Source organism: Engraulis encrasicolus, chromosome 8 (assembly GCF_034702125.1).
Source record: "Engraulis encrasicolus isolate BLACKSEA-1 chromosome 8, IST_EnEncr_1.0, whole genome shotgun sequence".
In the NCBI taxonomy this organism is placed as follows: domain Eukaryota; kingdom Metazoa; phylum Chordata; class Actinopteri; order Clupeiformes; family Engraulidae; genus Engraulis; species Engraulis encrasicolus.
Window position 1 is genome coordinate 22,214,503 of NC_085864.1, and position 21,160 is coordinate 22,235,662.

The 21,160-nt window shown below is 41.3% G+C and overlaps 1 protein-coding gene across 1 annotated transcript; it reads left to right on the top strand.

The window, feature by feature from the left end:
- The first annotated feature begins 2,651 nt into the window (after positions 1-2,651).
- Positions 2,652-9,881, top strand: LOC134454844 (leukocyte immunoglobulin-like receptor subfamily B member 4). The gene is made up of 5 exons (XM_063206003.1): positions 2,652-2,688; positions 5,942-6,241; positions 7,848-8,171; positions 9,105-9,260; positions 9,630-9,881. Exons 1-5 carry the CDS (start codon positions 2,652-2,654, stop codon positions 9,854-9,856), a joined length of 1,044 nt encoding a protein of 347 aa, XP_063062073.1. The 3' UTR covers positions 9,857-9,881.
- Positions 9,882-21,160: the final 11,279 nt, after the last annotated feature.

Below are 21,160 nucleotides of genomic sequence, written 5' to 3' on the forward strand. Positions count from 1 at the left end.
TGGTCCCTTCCTCAGTTCCATATCTGTGTTCATTCAATCCAAACATTCAAAAGATGAAAGATGTGTCAGAAAGTCACTGGCAAATGTATTTATAGCTAACAAACACACAGTCAACGCACTTGAATTTCGCCATGGGGATCAATAAAGTAACCAGTGTTTCCCATACATTGAGGAAACTATGGCGGCCCGCCATAGTTTAAATTTGGCCGCCATAGTTTCCGAAAATGTTAAAAAAAAAAAAAAAATTTTTTTAACTTTTTTTTTTTTTTTTACGATTTCCGTGTTTATTAAAAGCGATTTCAATTACGATTTCCTTCGCATTTTCCTCCTGGAGTAAATACATCCTATAGAGAAAACCACAAGTGCTTGAAAGAGAGAGGGATCAAAAGCCTTGTCAAGTTGTTGTAGTTAACTTGGGTTTGAGAGCAATAATAAAAAAAACCTTCCGAGAAGGGACAGTTGGGATGAGTTTACTAACACTCCCCAGGCTTTGTTTTACAGTTGTAATTAGTTAGGTGACAGGCCTTCATTGACAAGGCAGAGGAGACATCGGGCTGCATATAGAAATGAATGTGTAATGAATGTGAATATAGACATAAATGTGTAATATGTTGTTCAGCCCTTTTAATGGGAGGAATTTTGAAAAACTGGCCCTGTGACCAGCACCCCTCATGTAGAATGTGTGTGTGGGGAAAAGGCATAGCCTACCCTCTTAGACCCTTTTTGTTTATGCGTTAACAATTTCACAGCAATCTTAAATTCTTATCTCTGCTCCTATTTTGTTTTATTATTTTTTTCATTACATAAACCCCTGCATATGTATTATGTAGCCTTATTTCTCAAAATATAAATGGCTGAAATGTAGGCGTAGGCCTATAGTTTCTCCATGCGCCAATGTCATACTGTACTCATTGTTTAGCCATTTTTTTTTTGCCCCCCCCCAAAAAGGCCCGTGAAAAGACCCCAAACCCCCCACCCCCCGGACAAAAAAGATCCCGGCTGCCCCCATAGTTTCCAAAATTTCTGTGGGAAACACTGGTAACTCTACTTAACTGTACTAGTTCCACTTAAAAGGGAGACAGAAAGACGAGGAGAGAATTCAGTAGTAGGGTAACGGGAACTAGGCCTATCTTAACCCTGTGAAACCTGAACCATGAAAGCAATGAGAGAAAATTCTAATTTTTTGGAATTTGCTTCAATATTGGTCCCTTATAAGAAATGTAAAAAAAAAATCAAAATTTTGTTAAGGTCGCTGAGATATTTAATGCATCATATATGATGCATCAGGCTTTTAAATGAATGAAAATTCCAATTTCATGACCATTGAAAAATGACTTTTAATGCATTTACAACTTTTTTTTAATTTAAAAAAGTTGTCAGACAATTTAATTTGAGGACTATCTTTAAATATTTAGTGAGATCCTGCCATTTTTTAAAGCCTATCCTTGTTTTAGCAGGACCATATTTTACATTTCCCACAGCCTGGTTGGGTAATTTTTTAAAATCTATGTAAAAACATAGCTGATTGGATGCTCAACAACCTATTTATGAGTGTAATATAGATCATTATTCATTTTTGATGTGTAATTTGAATATATGGGTCCATTACTACAATTGGACCATTTCTCCATTCACTTCAATGCATTTTTTACGAGATCATAATTTCAACATTTTGCATTACATTTTCAAAATTGCAAGTAAAACCTGTTTCTTAAGGCAATATCTTTGTCTTGAAGTAAAACAACTTGTGTGTTTTGTTAAACGATCGTCGTGGTGTGCTTTGCAAGTTTCCCTATGGAGCAAATGCATTGATGGCTGACTTCCTGCCACCGCCGGATGGTGCTTATATGTCTCATCAGTTTTAGCACGATCTCTCTGCAACACGGTGTAAAAATATAAACTCTTCCTTGCTTAATTGCACAAAGCAAGTGTTCAAATTAAAGGATGTAGAGTTATATTTCGGAAATTTGTACACAAACCTTATGCAATTTGACGAAATCTCAGCGTCGGTCAGGGAAACCGCTTCCACCCCATTTTCCTGTTTTTCGCCGAGCTGTGGTCAACTTGTTGTCGACCGCTGCTCTCTTGTGGCGGTTTCCGCGTACTGCAGGACGTTTGGAAATGACACGCAGGATGTTTTTCAGATCGATTTTTTTTGTGTGTCAGCGTGGAGAGGGCTTTGAATTTGATGAGACATATATGATGCATCCGGCGCGATAGGGTTAAACTGACCAGTCAAGTCATCACGTCTTTACGTGCACTTAACTAGATTGCCAGATTATTGCCAGATTACCATTAGACTAACGTTAAATCTGTGTATAAACAGTGTATATAAGTGAAACACCCCCGCCCCCACCGTGAAAGAGGTTTTTAAGGAGGTTTCCAGGACGCTTCTGAGGCCCAACCAAAATTTAATTTATATACATGGTGTGATGTTCAGCATAGCATAGAGTGCCACAGATGTCACAGATGTGAGTAAAACACGTAACAGAAACAGAAACACATAGAAAAAACTGTCTATAAGGGGAAATAGCCATAACCACTCTGCCTCTGTTCTGACCATGAACCGTTGTGGTCGAGTAATAACATGACTAAAGGAATTGAAAGAAAGAGGAAGAAACCATACACTTAAATTTTGGTTTTCACATAAGATGGACGTGCCTTGGGCTCTGCTCATTGTAGTCTCAGGTAAGCTACTTAAAATGTCTTATACTTATCTTCAGAAATGTAGGTGAAAATGGCATACTATGCAGTTAAGAGTAAATATATGTTGTTCTATAATTTGGGATGGAATGGTCAGCTGTTACTGGAATTTACTCTTTTGATGTTTTCCTAAAATGTATTGATATGGTTAAAAGGAAAGGCTTTGTTATCGCCAAAAATATACAAAATCTTAAATATGCAAAATCTTATCTTATACAGCATAATAAAGTTAGTGTTGCTTGTACTTTCTTTGCACTTCCATAACAGTTAAGTTATGGCTAAGTTTTGTGTTAGGTATACTGTACCACAATTCTACTATATTTCATTCACAAAATATATTGTAGCCTGCTGCAACTACAGTATATGCATTACTATTGTGTGATAGGCCTACAATAATATTCCTGGATCAATCACTTAGCCCTTGGATGCCTTCAGCTGGATTCATCTGATTCTTCAGCTGGTTAAAGCAGTAGCCTGTACTGTAAGTCAGGGGTGTCAAACTCATTTTGGTTCAGGGGCCGCGCATACAACCCATATGATCTCAAGTGGGCCGCACTGGTAACATTTTAGGATTAGTTTTCAGTACTATCGCCTTATCTTTTCAGAGTGTTTTAAAAGTGTGTTGAATATGAAAGCAATGCAATACTGCTAGTCCTATGCAGAAATAATTTCATTGATTTCATAATTTCAGTGTCCTACTACACAACTAGGGTTGCCAACTGTCAATGAATAAAATGCGGGACAGTTCATTTTGGCGGGGGTCTGGGGTCCTCCCCCAGAAAATTTCTTAGATGTAATTTCCTGCATTTTAACATAATTTAACGTCCCGTTTCAGCTCAATAGGTCTACAGAACCTGTAGGGGAGACAGGAGTTAGTTGTCACATTTTTTCTACTTAAATCTAATTTCAGGAAGAACAGTTTATTGAAAGAAAACCATTTCTATTGTATAGTTTTAGATCCCATAGAATCCATTCTCAAAGGCACCTTGCGCACAACCTATGGGGTTGGTTGTCACAATGTTATTCTAATGGGGGGAAATGGAAAATTTAAACATTAAAAAAAAATGATACAACATTTCTAATTTCAATGAAACGTCAATCTAAACCTCAAACATTAGACTTCTGATTTTTTAAATGTTCATGTGAAAAACACATTATGTTATCTCACCTCAAGGATATTATGTTTTTACCTCAACATTTTTTTTTTTACATCAACAAAGATGTCCTGTAACACTAATTACTAACATTTCTGTGTCAACGGTTTTGATAAGCGACCTTCAGGGGCTGAGAAATGATGAGTGTGACACAACCATAACTTGTGACAAACAACCCCGTTCCCTCCTTGCCAGGTTAACACCAGACCTAATCACAAGTGAGATTCAGATCGAAACGTTTGTGTAGAACTAAAGGCAGTATGGGACTTCCCAGGCTAGTTCCCCCCTACTTTTACTTATAAATACGAGACAATTCCGTAGCCTATTTCAAGCGATGGTTGACAACCCTACACAACTGAAATCATTTTGTAAAAAGTAGGCCTAAAGTATCATTTGGTAGGCCTATATATGAGCTTTATCACATGCCTGTCACGGTTTAAATTCACCATTTATAATAGATAAGTCATAAGTGTGACGTGCACTTGTATATAAAGAGAGAGAAGGAGGTTTGGATCATTGGGTTAAAGTCATGCAGGTCTCGATTTTCTTTTATTGCCCCCACTGGCTGAATTGCGCATTTGGGTTATTTTATATATAGACATCCGGGCTGGATAGAACCCTGCTTTGACACCCCTCCTCATTGTGAGTATTGGGTCACACCACACTCGGCCTCGTAGGTGTGCACATATAGGGATGAGGTGGTGCTAAAGCACCTCCCCAATTGCTGGGAAAAAAGTATTTTTTTGAAAAGTTATTTTTTCAAAGTTTTTTTTTTCTCACAGTTTACTGTGGTCTGTGTTGACATAATCTACAAATGCTTCACGATTAATTTGGGTCACACTATAGGCTACCTACCTACCTAGGCAGCTATTGTGTGTGTATTTCATAAACCACTGAAACGATTTTGGAAACATTTTAAGATAAATAATGAAACATGAACAATGAAATGTGGAATTACTGTGTATTTCTCCTCTCAGGCGCTGCAAATAGCCATATAAAAGGAAATCACCCTAAACAGAAATGCATAGGGCCCCATTGAAAGAGGATGTTGAAAACCACAAACTTGAGAGTGCTGCATCCATTCACCATGGCAACTTGGCAGTAGCCTACATTACGACTGAAATTAGACACAGATCTTTTCTGTGATGACCTGTGATGTGTAACGTGCGCTGCCACCCAGGGATGGACTGGCCATCTGGCCCTGCACCCTTGTGGGCCCCTATTTTCAGAAATGACCAAAAAAGTGAGTCAGTTCTGCACCACTAATTATGAGGGGCCACTTTAATCCAAAAGTGCCCGGGCCCTATTTCTCCCCCAGTTCACCTTAATCTGAGCTCAGTGAGAATGTTTTAGTGAGAATACAGGAAGAGGGTTATACTGCGTGCAAGCATATGTGTGCGTGTGTGCATGCGTGTACGAGAGAGAAAGAATGAGAGAGGGTTGGAATGGTTGGTAAAGCATTTCAGTTCATTTCAGGGTCTCTCTCTCTCTCTCTCTCTCTCTCTCTGTCTCTGTCTCTGTCTCTGTCTCTCTCTCTCTCTCTCTCTCTCTCTCTCTCTCTCTCTCTCTCTCTCTCTCTCTCTCTCTCAGGTTATCTCCAATATTCCTCTTCATTGAGCATCAGCCTGGTCTCCCCTTACTCAGCCGTCTCCCCTGGGGAATCTCTTCAGTTTAAATGCTATGGAAGCAGCAGAGACAACTGCTACAATATCAAGCTAATGAATGGCCTTTCCATTTATAATCCGTCTAAGGGTTATTGGAATCAAGCATGGTTTACAATCAACAGAGTGGATTCATCCCATAGTGGCAGATACTCATGCAGCTCCTCCTCTTGCTATCGCACACAGACAATTACCATTACTGTCGGTGAGTCCTTTACTTTTGCTTTAAGACTGCTCTAAGGTAGACCTTTTTAATATATTCTACCTGAGTTAAACAGTCCGATGTTTTTTTTTCTTCAGATAACTATATATTTTAATTAATGAAATTACCAGGCCATACTAAAGCCGTTGGGCTAATTTGGTGCATTAAACATGCTTTGTTTAATATTGTGTACCATGACCATGTCCACATGTGTATGCCAGTGGACCTGCCGGCTCCCAGTCTGTCACTGCAGTCTGGTGCAGTGGTGAGCTGGGGCCAGACTGTCCAGATGAGCTGCTCCATCGCCAAACAGCACCTGGGTGGGACGTTCACCCTGCAGCAGCGCTCTGGTTCATTCAGAAACACCAAGAGCACCTGGAGATTTGGATACTCTGCTACCTTCTCCATTCCTCAGGTGGACTTCATCCAAGAAGGATCCTACTACTGCCAGTATCAAACACGAGTGTCTGGCAGAGACTTTACATCCCCTTGGAGTAATACAGTGAGCTTAGAAGTGACAGGTGAGTTGATGGAACACGCAAAACGCTTACAGCAGGGCTATTCAAATGGCGGCCCTGGGGCCAAATGCCCCAAATGCGCAGTAAAGGTTCCGTATCGAGCTGAAACGGGACATGGGACCTTAAAATGCAGGAAATTACATCTAAGAAATGCAAAACTTTCTGGGGGAGGACCCCCAGACCCCCCCACATCAATGTAGTGTACCGTATTTTTGTCGTTGATGGAAAATTCTGTTCAGTTGAAAAACTGGCCCTTGTTGACATTTAATTGAATACCCCGGTCTTACAGTATTTGAGGGTGCTGTATTGCGCTATGCTAATGCACCTGTAGTAGGGCTGTAACGATATTGGATCGAACCGAGAAATCGTGATACTCCGAGTCACGATACTGTATCGTGATGTAAGGAGGCAGTATTGTGATACGCCCTTCAAAGTGTTGTTATCCATCAGTCCAGAAAACAACCATATGATTTGATGTGATAGTACTTCTAAGCTTTAAATGAGCCACATTTCAGAAATCGTGGGGTGTATCGAACCGTAGTTCAAAAATCGTGATGCGACTCGAATCGTGAGTTGAGTTTATCGTTACAGCCCTAACCTGTAGCATATGGCTGTTGACTATGGGGAACCAGGTTTAATGTTGCATTCACCAGCTCGGGACCTCTCAAGACAGCTGACGACACTGCTCACATGACAATCGAGTTCTGGAGTTCGGCGCATGAACGCCACTGATCCCGGAACAATCGGAATTCATGCGTGTTTTGTTTTGGTTCTCTTTTCTTTTTTTCACCTCACCTTGAGCCTCCACACCTACGACATATCATTTTAGCTTAAGTAGACTAAATCAAACAGTCAGATACCAGCAGTACTGACATATGTACATCTGCAATTGAATGACATCAACTGGTGTTGTTGATAGTGATAACAAGATGATATTTTAGCATTTAAGATACTGTTTACATGCTAGTTCCATGCATGGGCGCCATGCCCATGTTGATGATGCGTGTGTCGTCATACAAAACACAAGCTCGGGAACTCGCTGTTCTATACTTCCGCCTGAGATCAACCTCGATAATTATCGATCTGACATTGCGTCACCAAATCTTCACGCCCACTTTCCCGAGGTTTTAGGTCGGCTTTCTTGGGATTCTCGACTTTTTGAACGAGGTATAAGTCTGGTGTGGGTCATTTCCCAGTCCCCATCTCTCTCTCCCACCCATTTTTGTCCTCTATTCTAACATACAGTAAAGGCTAAAAAGTCCTTCTACAAAAACAGTAATAAAGTAATAATTATGAATTCAGTTATGAAATTACAAAAATAAAAATAATTCTGACTTTACAAGGGCAATCTTATGACATACAGTTTGTACTATACCTTTAGAGTTACTTTGTACATCTTAATTGTAAATTTAAAAAAATAAAAATGCAGAATATGACAATGATAAAATAATAAATATTCAATATTATAAATACATTATGAATCATTCATAACATCAACTGCAGTCACCTTGGAGTCGGGGAGCCCTATTCAAGTGAGTGCTGCATTATAGAGAATGAAGATGAGCCATGTAGTAAAGAGCTATTAAACTCTCCCCCACTACCCCTTCAGTGTCTCTGGTGCAGCCCAACATCTCTGTAGTTGCCCCAGATGGAGGGCTGTTCTGGGGGCCTCAGGGGCCAGAGGTGACCAGGGGCCACAGCCTCTCCATCCTCTGCTCTACTGAAGCCCAGTACCCAGGAGGCTCCTTCCACCTCCTCTTGGACGCCTCCAACAGCACCAGGACTCAGAGCGCCCTCAACCACTCAGCCTCCTTCTACATCCCTGAGATAGAGCACTCCCACCAGGGCAACTACAGCTGTGTCTACCAGGTCACAGTGTCCAGCCGCACCTTCAACTCAACACAGTCCGAACCACTAACACTCACTGTAAGAGGTACGCTGCAAACCTGCATTTTTACCTCCACCAAACAGGTCATGTTTTTACAAAAAAAGGAGGGGAAAATATCCTTGATCCAGGCACTTCAGTTGGTTTAAAAACTCAGTTAAAAACAGTCTTTATTTAGTGGGCTAATACACTAAAATTCACCTAGGTTATGGTTTAAAAACATTTGTTTAACAATGTTGGGCTGTTCATGCATTTATTACGCCTCCTAATCAAACTCCTTCCTCCTCAACAGCCTCCCTAGGCCCCTCTGTTTGTTTGTTTGTTTGGTATAGCAGATCCTATTCTACCTTTGAAATATGTAAAGGCTTTTAACTACAATACTAAACATATTTGGGTTATATAATAATACATATTTAATTTGCCTCCTAATCAAACAACAAAGTCTCTCTGGTCCCTGCAGTGGCCTCTGGGGTGTTCACTACAATAATGTATTTGCGTTACGTGTATTATAATTAGAGATGCACCGGATCCTGATTTTTAGGATCCTGCCGGATACCGGATCCACTGCTTAAGATCCTGCCGGATCCGGAACCGGATACCGGATCCTACAAAACGGTTGAAACACATAGCCAACACGCACACGTGAGCCCTTTTTATTACGTTGGCGCAAACTATTTTTAAGACTCACTGGCTTACTGCCACACTGCCTTCAACGGCCGCTTCCAAAGGGCTTTCACTCCATGCAGCGATTGGGGTTGTGAAAGACTGTCTGAAAATGGAGATAGAGATGCCCCAGATCCTGATTTTTAGGTAACTGCCGGATACCGGATCCACTGCTTAAGATCCTGCCGGATCCGGATAGTCTGAAAAACCCTATTATCCTGCCGGATCCGGAACCGGATCTTGGATCCTGTACATCTCTAATTATAATACATATTTAATTTGTCTCCTAATCAACCAACTAACCTCGCTGCTCCCCAGTGCAAGCCTCTCTGGCCCCTGTGGTGGCTTCTGGAGTGGTGGCAGGACTGCTGCTCCTGGTGGCTTCCCTTTGCCTGGTCAGGAGGAAGTGCTGCAGGGAGACGTCACCCACGCCACATACGTCACACACGTCCCGCAAGAACAGCAGTAACCACCGTGAGTTCTGCGATGGCTGGTTTATTTTAGTTTATTTTATAAAGTGTATGCGAGCATATTGCAAGTGTATTGTGAGATAGGTATTGAGATAATACGGTGCAGTGTACAAAACAACATGAAAACCCCTAATAATGATGAAAAGTAGGCCTAATGTTATCTCTGCTCGTATTGAAATATATTAGACTGTATACAGTGCATGTACCTAAGCAAAACTGTTTTCAATTCAACACCCCTATTGCCTTCAGAAGCCAACTCCCTCACCACCCTGAATATGCTTTGATAAAATATGGTGACGTTAATCATCAGCTCTTCAAAATGTGCACAGTACTCTCAGCATGCATTCTGGTCTCCCAAACTCCCTTGCCACAGGCTCCTCAAACCCCTACAAGTCTCGTGGTGCCACAGCACACTGTGATGAAGATGGAGGTATCTACATGAACACAGACGTGCCCACTGATGAAGCCCACCGTGCCGAAGACTTGGACCATGAGGAAGAGGAAGATGAAGAGGTTTACGTGAATGTAGCGGAGCTGCGCAGTCACTCAGTGGCTACAGCCAGACAAGGCTGTGAAGAGGACTGCATCTATGAAAACTAGGGCTGAGGTGGTCATGTTGTTTTTGTTTTAAAGGGGCTCCAGGATTAAAAGTTTAATTAATCACGGTCCCGAGTCAGCCGACGCTTATGCGAGTCTTTAGTAAGTGAACGATGGCTCTCGTGATCACTTCCACGGTCTGCTGTCAGAAAACCTGCACATGCAACTTTTGACAGCGCGGTGTCGTGGGAAATACTTATCATTTGACAACATCGCTTTACATAACGTATTCAGATTTGTATCAACAGCTGGCATTGCGGAATCAAAAACAGTCTCACAGCGAGGTTATTTGAACAGCATTTTTTCATTACGGTGTAGATTTTGAGATTGGCATGCCACGGGCACTGCACAAATGACGTCATCCTACCTAGTGCAGAGACAGTTTATGTTGCCTTCACCAGCTCGGGACCTCTCGAGACAGCTGACGACACTGCTCACATGACAATCGAGTTCTGGAGTTTGGCACATGAACGCCACAGATCCCGGAACAATCGGGATTCATGCGTGTTTTGTTTTGGTTCTCTTTTCTTTTTTTTCACCTCACCTTGAGCCTCCACACCCACGACATATCATTTTAGCTTAAGTAGGCTAAATCAAACAGTCAGAGACCAGCATTACTGACATATGTACATCTGCAATTGAATGACATCAACTGGTGTTGTTGATAGTGATTACAAGATGATATTTTAGTATTTCTGATACTGTTTACATGCTAGTTCCATGCACGGGCGCCATATTGATGATGCGTGTGTCGTCATACAAAACATAAGGTCGGGAACTCGTTGTTCTATACTTCCGCCTGAGCTCAACCTCGATAATTATCGACCTGACATTGCGTCACCAAATCTTCACGCCCACTTTCCCGAGGTTTTAGGTCGGCTTTCTTGGGATTCTCGACTTTTTGAACGAGGTGTTAGATTGAGACGGGACATATGGCGGCCATCTTGGTGACGCCTTCGGAGTGCCATTTCGCGATTAAGTAGACCAGATCTGAGAGTCAATGGGAAAAATTAATGGGGAAACTGAGTATAGGACGGGGAAGAACCCAGCGGTTGTGAAAACCATATGGTTGAAACCACCGTGAAAAACTGATCAATCTAGACTGCTTGGTTGTGGTATACGAGTCAAAACAAAGCTTTTTAAGCCACTTTTCTCACTTTTTTTTTGACAGAGCGCAGGCGCAGTAGTTCCGTAACGGCACGAGAGCAACGGCTTTTCACAACTGAGCATGCGCATCATTTCGCATGCGCCGATGCAGCCAGATGATTGGATCACTGGCACCGCAGCTCAGCAGGCACATTGGCTCTTGTTACCAGAAAGGCGGGAGATGTGCGGGTAGACGCCATATTTGCGTTACGAATCTTCACCGTTAATTTCTATGTACGATTACATGGCTGTCCTATCTCCCCTTCCTATCAAAATCTCTGCCTAGTGCCTCTCAGTTTTGTAAGACATTGTTACGACATTTGCAGGGCTGAGATGGTCATGTATATTGGTTATTCTCAAACTGTTGGCCAGGGCCCACCAGTGCGCTTTGAAGGTGTCCCAAGCGTAATCAAATCGTTTCGAGACTTGGTCTGACCAAGAGCATAACAATTAACGTTTCCCAAAACGGCATGGTTGACCCGCCTTTCTAGGTGTTCTACTAGTTGAGTGGTTTCCCACAAAGTGGGTGGAGTTCACGATTTTTCCGGAGATCAGAAACGATATTTACATTGCTCTAGGCCTGACTAGAAGCAACGCCAAAGGCGCTATGTCACTTGGAGGGCATGGCCTGGCTATCCCAAGTGGGCCTTGAAATTATTTCGTAAAAATCTAAAAAAAAAAATAATAAAAAAATATATATTATTTCTAATATGTATTATTGTGTGTTGCTGTTGACTGTTTATTTGAGATGTATTGTTATTTGGGTCAAAGGTGGTCTCTAGGTGATTTCTAGTGGACCCCAAGTTGGAAGAAGTTGTAAACCCCTGATGTATGTTATTCAGATGGGGGATTAAACACATTGAGAGTAAATAGAATGGAGGCCAAAATTCTATTTCATTGTTGAAGCCAAGTTGGAGCCAAGGTTGGACCCAAAAAGACCAAAAAATGGCCAAATCCCATTCATTCCTATGAGAGACATAAAACCCTGTATCTCCCTTAAATGCCACTCCAGGGGGATCATTTTTCGCTCAACTAGTAGGTCCCCTTGCTCTCCAACTTACCAGGGTGGTGATTTTTTGTGGTGATGTTTTATTTTAGAGAGATATTAAAAGTTAAATTGACCAATGAGCATCAGAACATGGTTTGATTGACCGTTAGAAGTCTTGCTGTTGTCCAATCAGCACCTGCGTTTGGCGTTGCTAAGGTGGAATGTAAGTTGGAATGTTCCCAAATCTGGCTTCAAAGCGTTGAATGGCAAATAGCGTTGATTTGGCGTCCATTCTATTTACTGTCAATGATTAAACATCATTGTTATCACTGTGTAAAGTATGGACAGATATGTTATGTGTTTGTAACAGCCAACAGATACACTAGAGGAATCACTGAGTAGATGAAGTTATGGACTGTATATAGCCTACAATACATTTTGTAGACTAAATCAACAAATATAGAAATAATAGGAAGGTAATAAATAATTACAGTTCAAATACACAGTACAGTGTTGGATGTCTCTCTCTCTCTCTCTCTCTCTCTCTCTCTCTCTCTCTCTCTCTCTCTCTCTCTCTCTCACCATGACTATACCATGACATGTTCATCTATCTCCACATACAGTAGTTTCGTGTTATTAGTAGAGCATCATAATGGATCTTGCCCACAGAGATTGAATCTACTCTACTCTACTGAAGAGTCTGCTAGCAGCTTCAGTAGCGCAGTCAGCGCTGTCTTTAACCTGTAGGGGGCACCACAACTGCCCTATAAAGGCCCCTACATTCCAACAGCTCTTGTTGACACAAATTTCCTTCTCTCTCTTCTGTGAGAGGCCAAAGAGATGATGCATAGTTGTGATCATCGTTTGAGGGATGTTGGGGTGGACTGAGAGTCTGACCTACAGGGCATTTTCCATTTGGGGCGACGGCCCTAGAGGGCCGGTTTCTAAAAATTATTATTATTAATGTTTAAAAAAAACTCATACCAGTACAGCAGTACCGTAGTTTAAAGTTAATAATTTGCTGGTGTAGGCCTAGCTCTAAGCGGTGGCCAAGCTATAGACTGTGGTTGAGTATAAATACGTCCAAAAGGAAGAGGAGGGCACGCAGGCACTTCACATCAGACCGAGAGATGGAGAGGTCTCTGCTCCTGTTGATCTCATGTAAGTTGCATTTCATGATTTTGTTGTTAATAAGTCTAAGAAATACCTGAAAATGTATGTTTGTTGTTTGCAGAGGTGTCAAAAGTAAAAGTAAAAGTACTTTTATGGTGTAATTACAACACTAGCACATGGCATCACATAACTATTACATCATTTACTCCATTGTACCTAATGAGAGAGACAGACGTGTTACTACTGAAAAACACTGAAAACCTAACAAGGACCCACCACAAACTTGATCCAACCAGTGCAGAGTTAGCTAATCGTAAGACAGGTCTACTGCGGTTACTCAGATAAGTTACTTGTGTTGGAAGGAAACTGTGTTTCTTTTTTTAACTTTTACTTTTGACACCTCTGGTTGTCTGTTGTTATGTTACGTTCCAGTATGTTGTGAGATATACAGGGCTCTCAATGAAAAACACCAGCCATCCGGCCAAATGTTGGTGAAATTTCAGTTTGGCTGGTAGCCAAGACCACTGTACTAGCCGCTTTGACCCATAAATGAGTGTGTGTTTGGCTAGTAAGATTAACATCTACTAGCCATTTTGGCTGGTGATGAAAAAGGTTTATTAAGAGCCCTGTTTGGATATGTTTATACTCCATTACAGACAGACAAAGTCAAAGTGAAACAGAGAGATAGCACAAAAAGGACATTTCTAGTGGAATCAAATGATCCATTTCAGAAACATTTTTTTTTCTCAATAACATTAAAAATCAGGTGTTCCAAGACTCGAGGGCCGTTTTTTTTGTATGGGAATTACCATCCATATTTTCTAAAAAATACAATGTGACCATTATTGAAGATGGAGGTGTCAAGGGAGCTCTTTTAATGAAGTTGTGATATCTTTTTGGAAACCACAAAAATGGAAAAATATTCAAATCATCACTAATTTTGTTTTTCTTTTGTGCAATTCTTAATTTTACCATCGGAATGAATAGATGGCCCATTTTACCTGAATATGTGGCCCATTTTACCTGAATGCATATTTTCCACCCAGGATGACACACCTGTCACTAAAACTTGTAAAAATGCATAATTTTTACATTAATCACCTTATTGTTTGTCATGAAATGGAAGAATATGAGTCACTTTATGCAATCCAACTTAACTTATTAATGTTTTGATGTTCTTCCTCAGATTTCATCAGTCTTCCTGAATTTGCCAAAAAGTGGCCCAATTTACCTGAATTCACCCTACTATGCCTCGACTAGATCCCAAACCTTTAGGCCACAATTGCCCCAATGAAGGGGTTGTAGTAACCCTTTCATACAAAGCATCTGCTATAACCTTATTGTCCCCGAAATGATAATGTCCATGTCTTAAACGGTTGCTGAAGACTCCTGGCTTAGGTATGTGTTCTGCGAATGTGCAACACGATTCATGGAGCATTGTAGCCCTTTGTTTTGCTAAAAGCCGATCTGTAAGAAAACAGAAATTATAAATGACTACATACTACATACTACTAATACTACATTTATAAGTTTAGTTTAGTTTAGTTTACTTAGCTTAGTTCAGCAGGGACCGTGCACAATAGACATTGTTTACATAACATTAATAGACATTAAACATTACATAACATTACGTGGTGTATCAATAAACCATGAAAAATGCCATATGGCCTTGGCAACTTGAATAAAACAAATCTTACAGATGGGCAAACAACACTTCTGGATCGGCTCATAGGGGCACCTAAGTCACGCCCTCTACTTCCTGGTTCATGGGGCAGAGGGAGTCAAAAAATAATTACTGGACTTGAAATGAGTGGTTTTTCGACATCAATCCAAACCTTGGACCTCCACTTATGCACCACAAATCCACCACGACTCGCCTTGTTCACTTCCATTCAATCTTTTGACTCCCTCTGCCCCATGAACCAGGAAGTAGAGGGCGTGACTTAGGTGCCCCATAGCGAAACAAAGGGCGACAATGCTTCACAAAATGTGTTGCACATTCGCAGAGCGGATAGTGCAGCCTTGCGTGGTATGCATGTGCAGAGCGGATAGTTCAGAATCAGAATGGTGTACTTACGACTTATGTAGTTGAGCCTTTTGTTTTTTAGCAAATAATGAATAGCATCGCCAGTGATCCCAAACGCTGTAGAAGTTTTATCTTCTTACAGTTCACTGCATATTAACCACCTGGTCATTTGTTTTTGTTTTTTACAGTACTTCTGTCTCTCAATGCGAGTTCTCCAGGTAAGTTTGTTTTTGTCTTTCTCCTTAAAGTTTATTTCCAGAATCTCACAAATGTTCACCATTCACAAATGTTGCCTTTTTCATTTATATTTACTACCACTATCAATTTCTAAGTCTTCATTATAACTTGGAAATTTGCATTTTTCATACATTAAAAGGTGGATCCCTTCCATGTCCGCAATTTTCTGTTCTAGACATCTTTGGCTGTAAAAGTTAATGTATTTTGGCCAGACCAGTAAATAATATTTCATTACTTAGGGGTCATTCCATGTCAATTCACACGATTCCCTAGAATCTCCCCGATTTCTCACATACAGGTACATTTTGATGTTAATTGAAATAATCCAAAGTATTAGCATCCTATGTCCAACGGTTGTAGAGATGAAGCCCTCCAAGGTTTAGGTGTTACACCCACTTTTCAAGCTTCTGAATTGTACACAAAATTTACAAGTAGATTTTGAATCAAGAAGAATCGCGCAGAATCGAGTCCTTCAAAACACATGTACTTGTCTATGTACTTTATTATCACATTGTCTATTTTTTTCTGCTGCCATCTGCTGGTCAAAAAAAGTAACAACAGCCCTGCCCAGGACACTGTTGTTACTTTTTTGACCAGCAGATGGCAGAAGAAAAAACAGACACTCAGAGCAGTATATAGAGAGAGTCTGGCCAACTCGAATCCATAGACCATCAAACTTGGGTTGTAGTATTATCAAGATCCCAACATATGAAAACAAACGTTAACAAGTTCGTTCGTATAGAAGGGGTTTGCTTAAAAGAGGGTTTTGTCAGCATAGTTTTGATGTGCTTAGCAGTGCATTCAAGCGTTACTTCTGTGTTGTTGTTGCCTGGGTAGAGCCAACGTCAAAGTCGATATTTAAGTAATGTACAGAAATAATATTCACAACGATGGTCAAGTTCATGTACAGGGACCCTGGTGATACTTGCGCCAAAGTTTTTTGAGACTTAGTAGTTTAAAAATAACGACGTGCTCAGCAGTGCATAATCGCGATTGCAGACAGTAGAACTGTAGGATGAGTCTGGATGCTCGTAGGTTGAGTCTGGATATTCATAGTATGAGACTGGACGTGAGTTAAAAATCGCAGGGGGAAAGGACCTCGCGCGACAGAAATAATAACTTGGTGGGCAAAGTTATATTTTCACAGTATAGCATTCTTACAGGTGGCAATTAAGATTTGACAAGCTAATTTCAAGTTATGATAGAAACCTAACTTCATTCATTTTCAAAGTGCGGACAGGAGTTTTTGAGAGCATGCCATCATCACGTCTATTTCTTTCAAAAGTAATTGTTAACAACAGTTGAAGGGGGAAAAATAATTCTGTTATTAATTCTGACCTTGATATTCCATGAAGGGAGTTTATATCCGTGTATGTCCCAAATCCTCCGTTTCTGTCACGAGTTAAACGATGCTGTTTTTTTCTCATGACCCGGCCCTGCACTACAGCCATATGCACAACAGTTTGTAATAATATTATAGTGAAGCGTTATTTTTTATATCTGATAATGCTCATTAATGGGAGCATGTGGAACGAAAATGGCGTCAGTAAAACATGTGACCAGCCCAGATCCAATCAAAATAGCGGGATAGCTCGAACGTTCGAACCCATAGTTGGCCAGACTCTCTCTATATACGGCTCTGCAGACACTGTGATAAATATAGACGGATACATATAGGCTACAGTATTTTGAAGGCCTCAATTAATATTCGAACTCTGAAAAGTTTTTTCAAGCTTGAATGTTTGATACAGTGCTGCTGTACATGGGGTTAAGAGGGCATTTTAGTCATCAAGGGCGGAATTCTCCCGTCTCCACTTAAGTCGGTTTTACGCGCGCATATTTTACGCGGTCTTATCTTGCGCGTATTCTCCCCTCTGGAACGTCGCCACACCCCTCGCGCTTAACTCAGAAAAACAGCGCGTAGCCCAACATAGGCGTGATATATGCTAAATGGGGGGATGAGTCTCCGCCAAGTTCATCAGTTGTGGCTACAAAGAAACTATGGAGCATGGATTTTCAGATCAACCTTGTGAAAACCTCGGCAGTCCATTGAGATCCAACACTGAACTTTAACTTTGAATTTAAAACCACGTGCCAAAAGTCCTCTTGCAAAAGCGTTTCAAAATCTAACCTCCGCTCCTTTTCACAAGCAGAAGGCAAGTATTGGAGGTGAGATAATGAGATGGAAACGCGATGTGTCCCTTTGGCGGGAACTCAGCTGAGCGTTTTGGTGCGCAACAGGTTGATTGAAATAATAAACATGATTGGACGTTTTGGTAAAAAATGGAGTTTGGCGTGTTGCCTGGACAATTCCGGAAATCAAAAAGTGATTTAAAATGCTGATCATTCCCACAGTTAAACAAACACATAGTAGGCCTGTTTGCTGACTTTTAAAAGTGTTTCTCCGCTTCTCTGTACAGCAACGTGACATTAATATCATTGGAAATATGTGGATCTCAGCTGTCCGTCAGCATATTACACTTAGGCTACATGCATGCTGAAGAATGAACAAGGAAATCGATCGTAATGAAAAAAAGGAGACATTATTACTCTGTCGTAGACATGGGAATTAATTGGACATGGGCATGCAATGCCAAGCCAGGACTTAAACTCGCAGCTGATGGGGTCTAAAAGAGACCAGAAGCGAAAAGCCAAAGACATGATCTGATATGTGGTGACTTTTTATAATTAACCCACATTGCTAATTAAGATTATTAGCTGGGCCAATAAAATAGTCCATAACCCAATTTAATTAATAAGACTTAATCTGGGCTATAATGCCTGTTGCACAAGGATAACCATCTTCTGCTATCTGACTCGTGTAAGTTTACCATTTACCAATTAATACCCAAGTATTTATATTATTGTTATTACCATTACATACTTAGTTATTATTTAGTTAATTGGACCCAATCAGCCATAAGCATACATTACCCATCTTTGTGCAGGAGAACAGTGAAGAAACCAGATGCCAGGAAATCACAGGAGAAGACGAATGCCATTGCCATCAAGATTACCAATTTATTGTACATTGCAAGTGAGAAGAGCAATTCAGTTAACCCTTAGAATACCATAATGTAGCATAGTGCCTTTAGCATCAGGGCTTTAGCGCCCATCCGCCAAGCGCTTCCCCAGTCGTCCCCAGCTCTTCTGCGCTAGCGTAGCAAGTCAGCTCTTTTAAACACCAAAGTATGACATCATTACATCATATTGCAAACATGGTCAAAGCATCAGTGCAGCAAGAATATACCAGAATACATCAGTCAAATAAGGAATGGTCACTCCAGAGTATTACCTTCCCTGTGGCCAGTGGGCCTGAGCTACTCGGCCAGGGGGTGAGTGACCCGACACCCTGGCTAATTTTACGACAGGGAGCTGTTAGGGAGCTAGGCCCCAGCGTTCTATTGCTGACAGAGAAGCACATTTGAGAGCAAAACCTCTGAAATGAAGATATTCTTCATGTGAAGATATTATGTTAATTTCCAATAAATAATTGTAAATATTAATGAAGAAATGTTGCCTCAAAACTTCGACAATATGTAGGCCTACATTTTTATGTTTAGCTGTAATGACATTCAGGAAATATTTTCTGCCTTACAAAAACAGATAGAACAACCTGTAACCTCAGTTTGTGGCGGTTTTGTATGTCGGGCATCAGTTCAGAAAGTTTAATAGGTTACATGCACATATGCACGAGTTCCAATAAATCACAAAAGTGGAGGAGTTGCAATAAAAACCCTTTACTTAACGTCGTGGCTACAACATTATCACCCCGAAAATGGTGAAGGTTGTTTTGAATAGGCATACTTTGGGTGGCTGTTAGGATGACTGGAACAGCTGTCTTTAGTCTGACGTGCCTTTAGCCTTTGTGCATGGTGCAACGAGGTGTTTTTGGTTTTGGTTACCATCCGTGGAGACAACATGATGATCCTCATACTGATTAATTAATTACCTGCTTTTGTTTGTAAGTTCACCGATATGAGAACATGCTCTGGGCAGCTGGTCATATTTTGTCACAATTAATGTAGGATGTTTATGTAGGCCTAGTGGAACTGTGAATGAATTTCGATTTGAACTCACGCTGACGGTAAGGAACATCAACAAAGCATACCGTGTAACATGTTCAAAATGCGAGCCAAGCGAGCATCAAATGCAATATTACATTTTACCTCATAGTGGCGCTTGACCTTACTACAGCCCTTTGATGCGCGTAAAGGCAAACGTGCGTAAGTGCACGGGAGAATACGCTTAGGATTCATTTACATGCGAAACTCCCTGATTTTGGCCTGGCCCCACCCAAAGTGCGCAACTGGTAAAATCGCGCGTAAACCCCGCTTAATCACAGACTTGAGTAACCGCGGAGGCGCTGTTAAGCGCTTTTTTTGACTTAAGCGGGTGGGAGAATTCCGCCCCAAGTGCCCACATCGTTAATTTGAGGCCTGAAGTAACGGTACATGCACACCAACGGCGCGGACATCCACAGTACGTCCACAGAACGTGCCCGTTATCAGTCCGAAACGGTTAGAATGCATGAAAACAAATCATGACTTGCACACAGGAACGCGGCGTAAGCACGGCGCATGTCCGTCCTGACCGGACATGTCCGCGTTGCTGCTTGAAAATAGATCTCGAGTCTATTTTCCTGCGCGGACGTCTGTGTTCAATGCGCGGCCCCCATTGAAAATGAATGGCTGCTGCCAGTGCTTAATTTGTAAATCACAAGGTACCGGAACGCAAAACACATGACATCACACCGATGATGAGTTGGACAGAGGTCCCGGAACGCACAGAAAAACTACATAGGCTACAATTACGCAAACGAATAAAAACGGGGAAAAAAATATTTGATGCAATTCCCTGCATTTTAACGACATTGAGTCCCATGTCAGCTCATATGGAACCATACTTTTGTTTCTTAATACAAGGGACAGTTGGCAATCCAATGGCTATTTTAAACAACAGCCATAGTAGCCTATTAAATGCTGTAATGACAACAACCAATATTTTTAGTTTTATCGCTAACTTTATGCTTAGTAGTTTCAGCAAATGCAGTGCATGGAAATTATGCTTTCCCCATGAGGTGAATCAAAACCGAAGCGGTCTACTACCTAGGGAAAGGACAGTGGCTTTCCAATTGTTATCCTTTCCCCGTATTCACACAACGTTGGCATATGCCTATTAAACGTTAAATCCACGCTTTGTTGGCGACTTTGTTGCATATAATTTGGCTAATCCGCATGTGCTGTTGCTTGCGATATGCCACTTCACTATTTCAACGGCTCGTGCACTGATGGTAAGCGAGCGGCAGCGAAGACGGCAATTTTCCCGGTAGACTTGGCTTTTCACACTGTCTGTCTCCTCGCGCTGCGGTCCGGTTGGAAATCCCTCCAGCCAATGTTTTATTTGGAGCGTGTAGGCCCTATTTGAATGAAATATCACCTTGTCGTTGCTGTTTTCGTGCTTAAATTGACTTGTAAGCAACTGTCGGGTCTTGGGAGCGAAGGAAACGCGCGCGCACACACATGCAGAGCACTCGCCAGCCGAGGAAGATCTCATCCTCTCACCTCGGCTATCTCTCTTTTTTGCTACATGGCTGATCAATGCACCAACCGTAGCCCATGTGCCACTAGAAATTAGTATGTCCAAAACCTTGTGTACCGACCAAAATTTGATGAAAACTTTAAACAATGTTTGGCACAGCCAGGCTTTCCATGTCAACCGCACATATGAACAACGAGGGAGGGGCAACTTCACGTAGCCTACATTTAATCAGATACTCGGGATGGAAATGTAGTAG

Excerpts from the sequence above, each read along its gene's own strand:
- LOC134454844 (XM_063206003.1), top strand. The coding sequence starts at position 2,652 with ATGGACGTGCCTTGGGCTCTGCTCATTGTAGTCTCAG. Across the intron at positions 2,689-5,941 it reads TCTGCTCATTGTAGTCTCAG|TGGACCTGCCGGCTCCCAGT; the intron begins GTAAGCTACTTA and ends TGTGTATGCCAG. Across the intron at positions 8,172-9,104 it reads ACTAACACTCACTGTAAGAG|TGCAAGCCTCTCTGGCCCCT; the intron begins GTACGCTGCAAA and ends GCTGCTCCCCAG.